Consider the following 14,469-nt stretch of genomic DNA (forward strand, 5'->3'; position numbering starts at 1 on the left):
TAAAACTGCTGGAATAAAAGACGTATTCACTCCTATAGCAGGAAGCAAAACCTTTCTCGGTACTATCGTGCATACTACCCTTCTCTCTTCATACCTTGAGACATTGCCTTGCCCATGGTCAGGGTTTTGCTGATATCTGTGTAAAAGATGTGGAAAGAATCCCCTGAATACTTTCTCTACATATTAGATGAGAGAGACCACTCCGTATGTTTAATCTAATTGATTATCCTGGCAGATCTCTCTAATGTAATCTATAAGTCGACCATATTAGCCAGCTGATCTCCAGCACCCTAAAGTTTCGACTGCTTTTGACCAACAGATCTCAATTTATTTCTTGGAAATGCCCGTTTTCGACAAAATTCTTTTTACGTGGCTCGAAACTGGACCGATTGAAGAAGATCTCGGATCTCAAAATGCTAAAAGATAGATTCGCACCATTGAGAATTTACCGCTCAATCGCTTGACCACACAACAATCACAGAGAGAAACATATGGGTTGCCAAGAAAGAGCGTTTCGAGAAGATATACACACGAGAGGCCGTACAGCGTCAACGTCTCTACAGTTCGACGTTCATTACTGAAATGTTGTGGATTCAGACGAATCAAGCAGAGACACACAGATGGGCGGTACTGCATTCTTTCGACGACAATACACGATCTGGCTAAATATCGCTAAGTTCGACCTCGCTGTTAAGCCACGATGTCTCAGTTTCCTTGAAAAGCGCCGGGAGCTCTGCGACTGAGACCAACTAATATATCGATATTTCGACACTGTAAAAAGGCCGAAACTCTTTGTGTTTTTAAAAAGCGAGAAGCAAAAATACAGATAATTATTATGTTAAATTAAAAATATCGTTTATAATTTTAGCCGTCGAAATTTTTTTCTAAAATAATATTTTAATAATTAAAAAATTAATTTATAAAAAAAAAAATTTATATATATATATTATATTTTAACTCGAGCTCAAAAAAAAAATTAAAGCTTTATATTGAAAAATAATTAATATACGATTTTTTGTTTTTTTATTCGCATTTCGGAAGTTAAAACAATTTAGTTGTCGGCGATGAACGATCATTAAACTCTTTATAGGCGAGGCACGGGTAGCTGAAACTCTCGTCTATCCGAGAGTTTATCCTTCTTCTTATGTCAATGAGTTTATTCATCTATTTAAGTCTATCTATCAACTTCTCTTTCCTTTCTCCTCTCCCTCTTTTCGTTTCCTTTCCAGTGAACCTAACCCTAGCATTAGAAGCTAAAGTAAGCAGTGGTGGGTGAAACAGACTCCTTAAAGCTGCCAGACTTCACGAAGATGAAGAGAAGAGGGGATCACCTTTCCTTATATCCTCCCTGTTTAACAAGAGGGCGCTTCCACTTGATTACGCAAAGCTCCTCCAGCTTTCCTTTATTATTAGCCAAAACTTTAAAATTACCTACTTGTTTATACGAATCAAGATCAGCCATAGAAGCACTTTATAGAGAAGTCAGTTGAGAGAATTTGTTTCCATTTCTACTTGATGACAAAGTACTAACTCACTCCAACTTTTTGGAAGTCGTGTTTCTGACTATCTAAATGTATGTGAGTTACATGTTTCCAAAAGAAAAACGACTCGAGGTCGACAAAATTGTCCAAAGCACCAAAACTAACGCAAAGTAAGGTAAAGGAGAACCAGAACCAAAGGCAAACGAGAGAACCCTAAGCATCAACTAACAGCCATCCCCAAGTCTCAACCAAGAACCCATTCTCATTTACAACAGACTGGTGCCATCGACCTCGTTATAGTACCTAGGTGACCAAAAGAAGTGGGTGTCACGTGCCGATGAGAAGTGTTGAAGTCGTGATACAAATGACAAGTCAGGCTCTGAAATCGCCTTTACATGGCTATTTCTTGTGACTGAAGTATCGAAGACCTGTTTTCAATCCAGAAGATATCCAAGTGACTCTTTCGATTATCTCAGATATCATTCTAAGTCGAAAGGTCTTCCTAGACTGTCAACACGGCTGCTCCAATCATATCTCGTACACCATCTCTTTGCTCATTTGTCCAAAGATGCCTCTCGCGGTTCTATAACGCTCAAGCTCAGGCTTGCATTGCTCGTCATTTCGGCAATTCTGGCAATGACCCCACAGTCTGCGGTTGCAGCCGACCTTTCGACCCTTGCACTTCGTACAGTGAGGAAATGTAGCTAGATTTACAGCTCTTGCGGCAGCGGCCTTTTTGGTGATACCTAAGGCTTTGGCTGCCTCCTCCAAGGAGCTTGTGAAGCGCTTAACCAGTGCTGGCACTCCGTCTGGCTTGGGTCGAAGACTGTTGCCCTTTTTGATGTTGTTTACTTTGTTTGGACCTCCCTTCGCCTTCCGATTCTTGTCCTTGCGACCTGCTCCCATAGAGCTTTCGCCAATGCTGGAGTTTCTATCGTTGTTGCCGGTCTTGTTGTTTCCAACCTCCTCATCCTCTTGATGCTCTTCATCGTCCTCCACCATGGTTGCTTCGTCGACGATGCTATTCTCGTAACTCTCGTCATTTTCATCCTCCTCAACCTCACTGCCCGAACTATTCTCATCATGATCAGACTCATCACCCTCAGATCCGTCAGGCACAAGATCCTTATGGTCTTGATGCTCTTCTATATCCTCTACCATGGCTTCATCGTCGCGGTTGCCGCCCTCCTCGTCCTCAAGCTCTTCTTCTTCATCCACATCCGAGCTTTCTTCGTCGCTGCCATCAAGGGTGCTAATAGCCATCTTGTAGCCTCGCTCTTGGTTGAGAACCTCTTCAAGGACATCTTTCAGACGTAAGATAACTTCTGGATATGACAGTTGAGGGCGATGAGGAGTATGTGGGCGGTTCATGTGATAGAAGAAGCTCATCTTGAGATATTCCTCGCGGTCTTCATCTGTATCCGTGACCTTGGCAGGGAATTCATTAGGGAATCTGTCCTAGAATCAAGCCAACTCCTTCAAATAGGTGGCGAATCGTTCGTGGTTGTCCTTGCGATAGTGGTAGTGGTATACTCGCTCGAACTGATGAGGAGAATTGCGGATGGGCTTGACGACAGCTTCGTAAGCGCGGTCGAGCTTCTTGGATGGAAGAGTAAGAGGAGCCATTGCTCTGTCAATTGTGTTCCGTCAGTATTTGTCTCGATATTAATCGGAGTTCGAGACTGCTTGTTGAGGGTGCGAGGGAAGGAAAAAGCTATCCTGATACTACCCGGAGAAACAAAGCGCAAGCTTGTCAGGAGCATACGAGAAAGGAAGAAGTTAACAATTACCTGTATGATTCTAAGGGATTGCGATCGATTCGAAAATATGTCTGGTTATGGTGGGAGCTGGTACCTTCAATGCGTTGTCAGTCCTCGAGGCGCAAAACACAATTGGGTCGTTGAGTTATTGAACCTACTCTAGTACTTCCACGTTGAAAAGGACGCAAATGTTTTTAAGGGTCAAGTATGGTCGTTTCTTGACTGCAATTAAATCATTTTGCAGGCGCGTAATTCGTGAAGATTTTGTTTATTCTGGAGATGATGCAGTCAAGAGATGGATTTTTGTGCAATATATACAATAGCCGAGTTGGCACAAAATGCATTGGGTCGCGCAGACGAGTTGTCTAAAGGGAGCTAATCAGTATAGAGACTATGCTCTATGTACGCTAAATACTTCTGATCTTCAGGAAGGTCTTCGTGAGACTTGCGTCTCCCAAGTGTACATATATCTCTGGCCCAGCACTAAGAAACGTACAAACCAAAATTGCTCACGAGTCACAGGTCTTTCAATCAAGGAATAGAGGTGTGTCACTCATATGTGGTCACAGCTGTCATCTCAAGCAAATTATAAATTCATATTGAACACTTGACCAACCCTACTTGACCTCGAGCACAGGTCAGCTGTGTTTGCGTTTGTGATGACAATCTAAACCAAGGCAGGCTGATCTAGGAGGGTTACACTGCTGTCAGTTGCGCTCATACCTCCTTTGATCTCTATAATCGTGAGAATGTATTTATTGAGAGTTTTGATCACACCTGAATTACCTGCCCTAATATGAAATGGACGATGGAGATCAATAAGCACGAACTTCCTGAATACTCAGTTTCCTAGTCCGAAAGATCTTCTCTCTGACAACCAGTATGTTAAAGATTCCTTAGGTGACCGAGAAACTGCTATCAATACTGCCACCTGCATCATGAAATACCTAACGATAGCTGAGGAACTTCATTAATCCACCAAAAGCAAAGGTTTGACAGAGTTCTTTCAGGTAACCCAGAGTCGATTCGCCGACGTGGCTTTTTATAAGACTGGAACTCTCACCGACTATCGCGAATATCTGATTGAAGCCATTTTCTTGGATGTAGAAGCTTTGAAACTAGAGTACACCTCGCTCTTGTCCCGTTTTCTCGTCTTGAGAGTAGAGCTGAGAATGCTCTGTATCTCGCATCCAACAGACTCTGCAGTACCAACCTTATCGTGACCAAGGTCTCCGTTGAGAACTTATTACCGTCAACGAAACTTCTTGCAGTCGGCTTCAGCTCCTTGAAGAACTAGTCGCAAAAACTGTGATAGTAGTGAAGTGTACTCAGATTCTGTGAAGTCGAAACTTGATCAGTTCTGAAGGCACGGAAATGGTGGCATCCCTAACAGTTATTCCTCCCGTGACGTGATCATGGATAGCTTAAGCTGAGGCATCAGCATACAGAGACTATGGTTGTGTTTCATTCGAGACACCTGCCTACGCGAATCCGTATATCCTGCATCTTAACTTGGTATTTATTGCGTGGTGTTACATTCAGCGTAACTATTATTATGAACCTGAAATGTGCTTGAACCTGCATAAAGTAGAGTTCCCTTCTATGAAAGCCTAAGATATTGCGATGTCACGATAGGTATATTACCGCATAACTCTCCCAAATTTCCTGTGGCGGCTGATATCCATCAAGAAGCCTAAGCAGCGATATTAGGCACAAGTCGTCCTTTCTGGTCTTATCTACACCAGTTTCCGACGTTAAGCATCTTCAGTTGATCCTAGAGATGCACCAGTGTCCCACATTCTCAGTGTCCTAATGTCCCAGCAAAGCTAAGACTCGTGACCGCTTTCCCTGTCGGGAGCCTGATTCATCACGCGTTTGAGAATCCTACTTTGTAACTTCTCTCCATCTTCAGCACAAAACCGTAACAACATTCCCTCGAATTGAGCGGTGGTGCTCCCCGACATTTGGAAAGCTTTGATCACATACCTAGGTACCTAGGTACCTGGCTACTTTCGCGTGTGTCGTTAAATCGCGAAAGGGGTGAATCTCGCTTGCGACATTCGGTTCTCTTAGTGAAGGGTAAATGTAAATACCTATGTGAGGTGGCCGCAAATTGATTGGCTCGCTACACTTCTCGCGTCATGTCCAATTCGATCCACTACCTAGGTTGGTACCTAGGTACAAAGCACGACTTGGTCTCGTCTCATCAGCCTTGTCGCCGCATCACGACCACGACCACACAAAATCTCTTCACAAATACATAAATATCATTGAGGCATTGTGTGTTCATCGGTATTGCTACGATCCAACGCCACAGCCAGTCTTCATCTCTCTAGTAGGTACAATATCTCCAGGCATCATTCCCTTCCCTTTCCATTGTTGTATCTAGACTCACATGCAGCGGCTTTCTTAACACCAAAACGGACTTAATTACGTGTACGTGGGCTGGCTCACGCATGGGGACTACGATTCGTCCGTCAAAAGAGAATGTGCAGCCAGGGCTCCGGTACAGCTCTGACTTGACATCAAGCTACGATATTATTTAATCCCGACGAACATTGATGGCGAAGAACACAAGTAAGCTGGTACCTTGACACAAGATTCTCGTGCTGATGCCTACAGGCAGATGCTGTGAGAGGAAGGTGTGATAGGAACAGTGATGGAATGTTGTGCGTTTTAAAGTAAATAGATTCAAGTAGCTAATTGAAAAAACAGTCGGAGGAAGGGTTCAAGCACGATCTGGGTATGGTACTGCGCGAAGATCCGCAGCCATCCAAAGCATATTGTCTGGATTTTCTAATATAATCTCACCCGCCGAGACCTCAACGCCTAAAAAAGAAATATGTATCCCCTGATTCTCTACATCCAGATCTAACCCGTCCTAAGGCTACCCTCAGCCATCTGTAGTTGCCATGAATTGATGGATATGTGCCCGAGAACATTCGTAGTCTTCACATTGTGCCCAGAGATGACATGGCTGAGCCAGAGGTTGCTTTGTGTTATCTCTAGCACTTTGAGGGCACTTCATGTAGTTTGAAACACTTCTGGTGCTAAATTCAGAGCCATATCCAAGCCTCATTCCTGTTATTCGAAAAGGAAATGATAAAATTTCCTTCCTCCTCGTGGAGGGTAAATGCCAGGCATAGCGCAGATCCTATCGTCCGAACCACCCCTTCAGCAGAGCCCATTGACTTGTCGGGGCATAATTGTGTGGTCGGGGTCTAGATCTCTGTTCAGAAGTCGTAAAATCTGCGCAGTGGTCGCATAACTTTGCGCCCAGGTCGCACGTGGCATAATATGACTACATTGCTAATATACCTTCCCGGCCTTCCACATCCACCACAAAGTATCATCTTCCAATTCTTCACGCACCACTTTGACTTGACCAATCAACAAACAGAGTATCCCACTGTCTTGACGGCAGTCATCATTCATTGCCATTCAGTTGCTTTGAATGGTAATTTATTCTCTCGAATTAACTGTTCATCCTCCACCTTGAGAATTGCAGAACTACTTCAAGTATATTGCTGACAACAAAAGTAAAAGCAGATCCGAGAACATAATGGAGCCTATCAATATCTTCGACACCTTCGCTGGCAACTCCCAATTCTGTAACCTTGCAAGTCTTGAAAAGATCAAGCCGTACAAGTATGAGGGCTTTGTCAATCCGACATTCTCCCACAAGACCACGATGTCTGAGCAGTACCGCCTGATTGAAGAAGCCGAATCGAACTCAATCGCCATGAAGGCCTCCGAGCAGTCCGACCTCGACGAGAACGCAAACCATCACCCCTCTACTTCTCAAGTGATTCCCGCCAATACCAACTGGTTCGGCGTCAATGATGAAGCATTCCGCGAGGCTAATGGAAAGTGCTTCAACGGCATACCTTACTCTGCTACGAATGAGTTCTACACCGATGTTCCTCACCGTGCTCTACGCAACGTCTACGAAGAGAGTAGTTTCCCTGGCACCTACGCATATATCATGAAGAAGTATAAGGATCAGTTTACCGACAAGGATCTTCAGTCCGTACTTTCTAGAATTGAGTACATGCTCAGTGTTCTCTGGCTTGCTGCAAACCATCCTAGCAATCCACTTGATCGTGCCGAGGGTAGAGAGTGGCTTTCTCTTCTTCAAAAGAGAGTGGTAGCAGGAGGTGGCAGTGCATATTCATTGAAGGCCATGGAGTTGATGCGCGCCGCCAAGGAGTTGGATAAGACTCGAGAGGATGAGCTGCACGTCTCTCAACCTGTTCTCGAGGACGGATATATGCATGAGGGTCTCAGTGATGAGGAGACGGATGCTCCACAATCTGTTGTTGGAGACGACAACACGGATGGAAGCGTCTCGGATGGAAGCGGCTCGGATGGAAGCGTCTACGATGAGGAGTTGGTGGTTCCACAGCCTATCAATGATAACAACCTGCAGGGAGGCTTTAGTGGTGAGGACCAACCGATTGACAAGAAAACCAAGGCAGTGAACCGCAAGAAGATTTCCGGCAAGGAGGCTGTCGCCAATGACTTGGAGGATGCATCAAAGCCCGAGGAAGGAGGTCACGTTTGTGAAGGTCATGAACATGGAGGAGACAGCGATGGAGAGAACCTCGTCAACACACCTAAAGTCTCGAAGGTCAAGAAAGGCAAGAGTTGTGGGAGAGGCAAGGGTATCCTCTATGATGGTAAAATCTACATGTCCAACGACAAGCGCCCTGCTACCCTTCGTTGGTGGATGCGTAGATGCCTGGAATGTATCCGCAGAGGAAGATGGTGCATCCGCATCCATGGCAATGGGGATAGATGCCAAAGACGCCCAGCAGGCGTGGCTTGCATTGCCAAAGACTGGCAGCCTGATGTCAATGGTCGACCATTTCTGTACGGAAGAGACAAGAGCAATGAGCCCAAGAGAACCAAAGTGGTCAAGAAGTATCAGAAGGCCAAGAACACCAAGGTCACTCTTAGATATAAGCTCGCCAAAAAGAACTAAGGGATTTGGAAGCCAGAACCAGCATTGCCACATCGACTCAAAAAGCGCCAGTTATGATGGTCAGGTTGAATGGGGATGAACTCTGTTCCCGTGTGGAAGTACAATCTGTCAATGAATTTCTGGCTGGGATCACAATACCACGTCCGTCACTGGCGATTTTCACACAAAAGCGTTGTTTTTTCTTTCCTTTTCATTATGCCCGCATTTTTCTTTTTGGATTTTCTTGTGTTCTCTTGGCGTTTTTGGCGAGCTTGCGATCCTGATACCGTCTCTCCTTGAGGCTGCGAATTAGGAAGACTTGCTGGCGTAGATTTAGATACTCACTGACGAGTCTATTCTCTCAAGGCGTCCTAGTTTGGCAACAAAATAAAAAATAAAACCCCCCACCAACCCTCTCTTAATACAACTGTGACACTCGAGAACATTAGTGATAATTGTGATCTAGAAGACTCTGAAACGTGACCAAAATGCATGTCCCCTACGGTAAGTATCGATTGGTTCGGATCTCCGCACTACAGTAAGTAATAGGAGGTGGCTGCGCGGCCGCTAGCTCTTCGTTTATTCTCCCAATAAATCAGTATTCTATGGCTAGGAGCAGCAATATACCAGAGTCTTGTGATAGTAGGTAGTTTTGCAGGAGTAGTCATCAGAGGCCGCTACCATGGCCGTGGCAGTCTCAAATTTGATCTGCCATAGAGACTCAGCAGATAGAGGTTAATATTAATGCAGAAAACAACGCACCCCCGAAGCAGCCTTTAGCTAGTTCACGTTTACGTGGCAATGCTTTTGTGACATACCGAAAAGATTGAGGTTTAAGATATATTGTTCTACAGTTCGATAGATAAGATGAGTGGGATAGATCCTATGAACCCATCTCTAACGCGTAAAGTGATAGAGATGATCAACTAAACATAACTAATATTATTTGGTATCGCGAACAATTTACATTCTCATCCATATTATCTCCCCAAGCTCCTAAGCTCTATTGTCTTCAATCCAATTATCACCGCAGTGTGAGCAAGTGATGACTGAACGAGATTTGCTGCTATTATAGTCCTAGCGATTTTGCCATGGAAATGAATCCCGCTATATCTCATTGACAGCAAAAGAATCTCATACCATGCTCTAATTATGCATCACAGGCTTTCCCGGGTGCATTACTAAGCAATAGCGGCACAATTAATACTCTCCAAAGGATATAGAGACCACAGGATCATTGACCGCATCAAGAAATCTAAGGCAAAATGCAAGGTTTCGACCAGTGTATGGGGGAGATAGACCGAAGGTGTCCGCGCGTACTCTACCTGTGATCGTGTCATTGATCCATGTCTTGAGTAACACTGTTCGAGTAAATGCCTGGTTTGCTACTCAAAGATGGGAAAGAATTTGGTCCAGCGTAGATCTCGACGTGGCATAAGTTGGCTTCGTTCAGTAGATACTGGTGTGCGACAGAGCGCAATGGGATTATGACTCTATCCTCTGTCTGCGAGGAGATCAAGTCAACGGCAATAGGTATATTACGGAACTCAAGGATAGTTAGCTTAGCTATGCATATGTACGACTTATCGACTTGGTTTAATCTCTGAAAGTCTCTAGAATAGTCACTCGTGTATTAATTAACAAGCAGTGGAACGGCAATGACATGCCCCAGGGTCCCTCATCTGCACCCAGATCATATCTGATATGTAAAGTTCGTCTTTCCGAAAAATGACATTGTCAGAAGGCTGAAAGGACTTTCTAAGTTCTGCTAAGACATAATTGCGTGAGACAAGAAATTGCCGCTAGCAAGACCTAATTGAGATTTTGATGAGGTATACACTTGAGTTTTGCAACCCACGCTCCATCTTTCCTTCAACACGACTTCCAAATTCCAACACGAACTGTACCTCTCAAGCATTGACACACCCTCGTCGAGTTTTTATCTCCAAGATATCAGCTTGACGGTAATTTGCGCAAATCCCTTCATCCCACCTCAATGTAAGTTGTACCCGCTCCGAAACGCTCTTGCGATTTCAACCTAACCCCAGACCCTTTCTAACTTCAATCAAGCTGCAGTCGCAATTCCTAATCCCAAACATCGTCATGTACGCCTCTTCTTCATTTACCGGTGTCGTCCTCGAGGCGCCTCCTAATTTTCCACCCCCCAAACCTGGATCCTTCGAAGACATACACGGCCTAGGCCAAGCCTACGATAGAGCTCTGCACTTCTGCAAGTCCGACGGCTTGGAGAATTGGGATATGAGCAGGTTCGGATTCTATGATGATCCCGAGCTCGACAGGATTGAAGTATACCGACGTACTTTTGAGAACTTCGTCACATACTTTCCAGAATTCCTGCTCCTGCCCTTCCAAGACGTGGGCCTGAACGCAGAGTTCATGATCTGTGCACTCTGGCTGGTCCATCATGATCCGACTGGCAAGCAATTTAAATATTACCGGCTGCCGTACTGGCTCTATTCTCTCCAGGTCACCATCTTTCCCGATGCTCCATGCCCTTTCTCCGTACTGCCAGATATAGAGAGCGAGAGAGTACTAGACTTGGCGGATAACCATGAAGATCATCAAGAGAACCAGGACCTTATAGGTGGAGAGAGCGATGATGATAATATGGGTGGCAGCAGCGAGGCAGAATCCAGCATTCGCCGTGAGAGCCGGAGCAACCTGAACAACAACATCGATGCCAACTCTACGGGTGCGAAGGGACCGAATACAGCTGCTACAAATAATAGCAACACCGATCTTCCAAACAGTGCCAATAATGGGAAATCTGTGTCTAACACAGGCCCAGTCTTGGTTGATCAGGCGGAACTCCCTCGATGTGAGCCTTGCAGAGCAGCCAAGAGAATCTGTGATCATAAGTGGCCATGCAGCAGCTGCGTTGTTAAGTTCGGGGCCAATGCACGAGTCAAGTGTGAAGCAGAGATCCCCATTGGACTGCCAGACTCTCTGGGGACCAAGAAAGGATACTACGGACACAAGACTGGCATCATGGTCGAAAGAGAGATTTCTACCGGTAGATTTTACAGAATACCCAAGGGGGCGTCCTTCATTATGCCAGGAGGGTGTTACCATGCTATTTAAAATCCTTTTTCGAGGCGTCTAAATACAACCGCATGGTGGAGGTTGTAGATGCTTATATTCTGGGGAAGCATTTTGGGTTTTGGCAATTTCTTTTGTTTGCAGCGCTTCTTTTCTTGGATATCTATTGCCACTGCGAAGCATATCGGAAGAACTCAGCTGGACGACCACATCCTCGACATCAATCCAGCTTGGGGAGTAATGAAGAGGGATTAAGGCTTGGCACAATTGGATAGCTCTAAGGAGTATTCAGGGAGGATTACGGCCTGGCTCAACGGGGTAGCTCTTGTGGTATTTCAGACTTTGGCATATTTCATTCATTTGCAGCAAGCTTTCCCTTGCATGTCGAGAGTATTTATCATAGCGGACTTGACACAATGGGCGACTTTGGTCAGTCAATCACACACATCTTCTCCTTTTGCGTTCTCCTCGAATAAAAGCAACCTTTGAAATAATAAATGGATTTTGCAAGCCAAGAATCACATAAACGCTCCCACGTGCCATAGAAAACATTTTTTCCCCGGAGTAGTATTAACCACAATCCTGCAAGTGAAATTTGCTGATTGACATATCCAGCCTATGGTTTTCGCTCGCTCATCTGCTCACTAAGTCCTTTGCCCTCCTACACATCCACTCCCCATCAAACCCAAACATTACGTCTTCCCGCAATTCCTCGACCAGAGGAATGGTTATCCCTAATTTAATTGTTTCATTTTCTAGTTTCTTGGTAAGGTCTCAAGATGGCAATGCCGATGGCCTCAACTCGTACTTGTTCGTCTTGAGCAATCTCAGAAGGGCCATCTCAAGAATCAAGCATCCAAACATGTTTGGTGTCTTCTGACAGCTTGTAGCCGCATTATAGTAACCGCAGAGACATGGCGTATGCTTCCCAAAATTCGATGGCGCCGAGGGGGAAGTTAAGTCTTCCATTTTAAGAAGCTCAATGACAAAGAATCAGACTAATATCGAGGAGGTATCAAACGTAATCATGTAGAGCATCACGGTGGAGAGACCGAGCTACTCGAGCAGTTCTTACGTGAGGTCAAGGTTACGAGTTGAGCGGTGATATTCAATGAGGTCAACCAAACTGCCGTCACGGCGCTTTTGCTCTGCATATATGAGGTCTGGAAATACCAAGGCTTGTATTTGTTATCAGGATCAGCGTGCCTTGCCATGGCTCTACTAATTGATTGGAGGCCATTGTCTGATTAGTGACCTTTGAAGGCTTTGCTCTCGAATTTGTAAATATAAGTCTATCTTAAATAACTGACAATTGACTTTGTTCTCAGCTCTTATTCTAGTGCACACTTGATGCATGCTCGCAAAGTGACCGCTTGAGAGCTTTCGTCGTAATATCTCTGAGATTATGCATAAAGCTAGGACATTGTGTTTTTTGCGGTACTCATCTCCCTCAAAACATTCCCACTGCAACCATTTCCCTTCTGCACCACAACATCCTCAAAGCCACCCAAACACACACACCGATTTTTCTTCACGAATTCAAGCACGGCACGATATCGAAGACACTCTTGAAGGTTTTTCTTGAATTAGAAGGTAAATAAATCTTTTCTTTTGCTATTCAAATTCCGTCGCGTCGCATAAGATGCGCTTTGTATTGAGTGCCAAACTAACTCATCCAATTCAACAGCCAACAGCCAACAGCCATCAATCCGACTCCTCTACACCCTCATAGACTCAATTCGAAGCTCTTTCTTCAAACTCCCGAACTTACCGCAAGCAATTCGTCAAAATGTGCAACATCACATTCAGCCAAGAGCTTTGGGCTCTCATCATAACCTTCAGCAAGTACCACTTCGACCGTCAAGATCCCGAATTCCTTCGAGCCATCGAAGACTGCAAGATGGAGTACCCGCTGTGGCAAAGTACTAGCCTCGACAAGAGCAATCGCTTTGAGGTTCGGAGATTCGTAGAGCGTACATCTGAGCTTCCGCTCAAGTTTCCGCTCGAGGTCATCATGGCATATCCCGAACAGCGCTTCAAGTTCTACCAGGAGATCTTGTATTGGATCAACAGAGGACCGAATCACCTGCGCAAGGACCACAGCATTGCATGGGTCCACATCATGCAGGAAGAGATCCCGGAGGTGGTCGTTGTTGGTGAGGAATTGGTTGGAGACGATAACGATGACGAGGACAGTGAGTGGGAAGGAGAGGTCCTTCAGGAACACCTGGGTCCCGAGGGCATTGAGGAGTATACGAAGATGGCCTTGAACGAAGGGCACACAGACAACGAGCACCATTGGTATGATCTGCGACCAGAAGATCTCAACCGTAGTAACTCTCACCATGAGGAAGGATCGGTTACTCATGAGGAGGAAGTGGAGGAATATATCATGACAGTCAGCCGTGGAAAGGCCATGAATACCCCTGAACCTGTGGGAAATTATCGTTCTCCGCGGGTGGAGTCCACAGTAGATCTCAGCGATGAAGAATCTCTCTTTGAGGACGAGGGCATCTCCCAAGAAGACGAACTGGAGGTGGACCGCAACCCAGCCAAGCGTGCAGCTACCAGCATTGCTCCAGAGCTCGCCACCCTTGACGACTTCCCTCATTTGGAGAAGCCAGAAGGACCCAGCGATGAAGGCTATTCCCTTGAGGTCGGAGAGAGTTCTCAAGAGGAAGAAGAAGAGGAGGAGGACGAGTATGTCGTGCCAGCCAAGCGTCGAAAGACCAAGACTGGTCCCAAGCCCGCCACTCCAAACTCCACCGCCCATAACCATTCTTCCACCGCTCATGAAGATGCTTCTGCCTCCCATGATCATTCTTCACCAACAACAGGCCCTCCTCCTAGAGCTATTCGCATCCAAACATCTCGCGGTGGAGCATGGGCTCTTCCCGCTCCATCACCTACCGCCGGCATTCCTTCTCGGGCCGAATTGTCAAAGGCGGAGCTTCGCGAGCGTATGAAGTTTCCCCGGTGCACGAGATGCATTGCTGCGGGGAAATGGTGTGACCGTCTGATTGGGACTAATTCGAAGTGCAACCAGTGCTTGGTGGCTAGAGACCCAAATGTTGTGTGCGAGGCAGAAAAGATCAAGGCTTCGAAGTGTCATCCGGGTGCTATCCATGGGAGAGATAAATCCGGAGAGCCAAAGCGTGAGAATACCACCACGAAGGGCAAGAAGAGAAAGGCTTGATATCACCAG

The 14,469-nt window shown here is 45.6% G+C and overlaps 4 protein-coding genes across 4 annotated transcripts; 3 read left to right on the forward strand and 1 right to left on the reverse strand.

Annotated features, from left to right (window-relative positions):
• Positions 1 to 2,009: 2,009 nt before the first annotated feature.
• On the reverse strand, positions 2,010 to 3,107 carry LY89DRAFT_676833 (uncharacterized protein; the record flags this gene model as incomplete). Its single annotated transcript, XM_018213633.1, has 2 exons — positions 2,010 to 2,934; positions 3,025 to 3,107. 2 exons carry the CDS (start codon positions 3,105 to 3,107, stop codon positions 2,010 to 2,012), a joined length of 1,008 nt encoding a protein of 335 aa, XP_018062768.1.
• A 3,696-nt stretch (positions 3,108 to 6,803) lies between these two features.
• On the forward strand, positions 6,804 to 8,225 carry LY89DRAFT_741784 (uncharacterized protein; the record flags this gene model as incomplete). The annotated part of the gene is made up of 1 exon (XM_018220756.1): positions 6,804 to 8,225. The coding sequence occupies one exon, from the start codon at positions 6,804 to 6,806 to the stop codon at positions 8,223 to 8,225; it is 1,422 nt and encodes a 473-aa protein (XP_018062769.1).
• Positions 8,226 to 10,307: 2,082 nt separating this feature from the next.
• LY89DRAFT_741785 (uncharacterized protein) lies at positions 10,308 to 11,306 on the forward strand (the record flags this gene model as incomplete). Its single annotated transcript, XM_018220757.1, has 1 exon — positions 10,308 to 11,306. The coding sequence occupies one exon, from the start codon at positions 10,308 to 10,310 to the stop codon at positions 11,304 to 11,306; it is 999 nt and encodes a 332-aa protein (XP_018062770.1).
• Positions 11,307 to 13,053: 1,747 nt separating this feature from the next.
• LY89DRAFT_741786 (uncharacterized protein) lies at positions 13,054 to 14,460 on the forward strand (the record flags this gene model as incomplete). The annotated part of the gene is made up of 1 exon (XM_018220758.1): positions 13,054 to 14,460. The coding sequence occupies one exon, from the start codon at positions 13,054 to 13,056 to the stop codon at positions 14,458 to 14,460; it is 1,407 nt and encodes a 468-aa protein (XP_018062771.1).
• Positions 14,461 to 14,469: the final 9 nt, after the last annotated feature.

Source organism: Mollisia scopiformis (genome assembly GCF_001500285.1).
Source record: "Mollisia scopiformis unplaced genomic scaffold LY89scaffold_32, whole genome shotgun sequence".
NCBI lineage: Eukaryota > Fungi > Ascomycota > Leotiomycetes > Helotiales > Mollisiaceae > Mollisia > Mollisia scopiformis.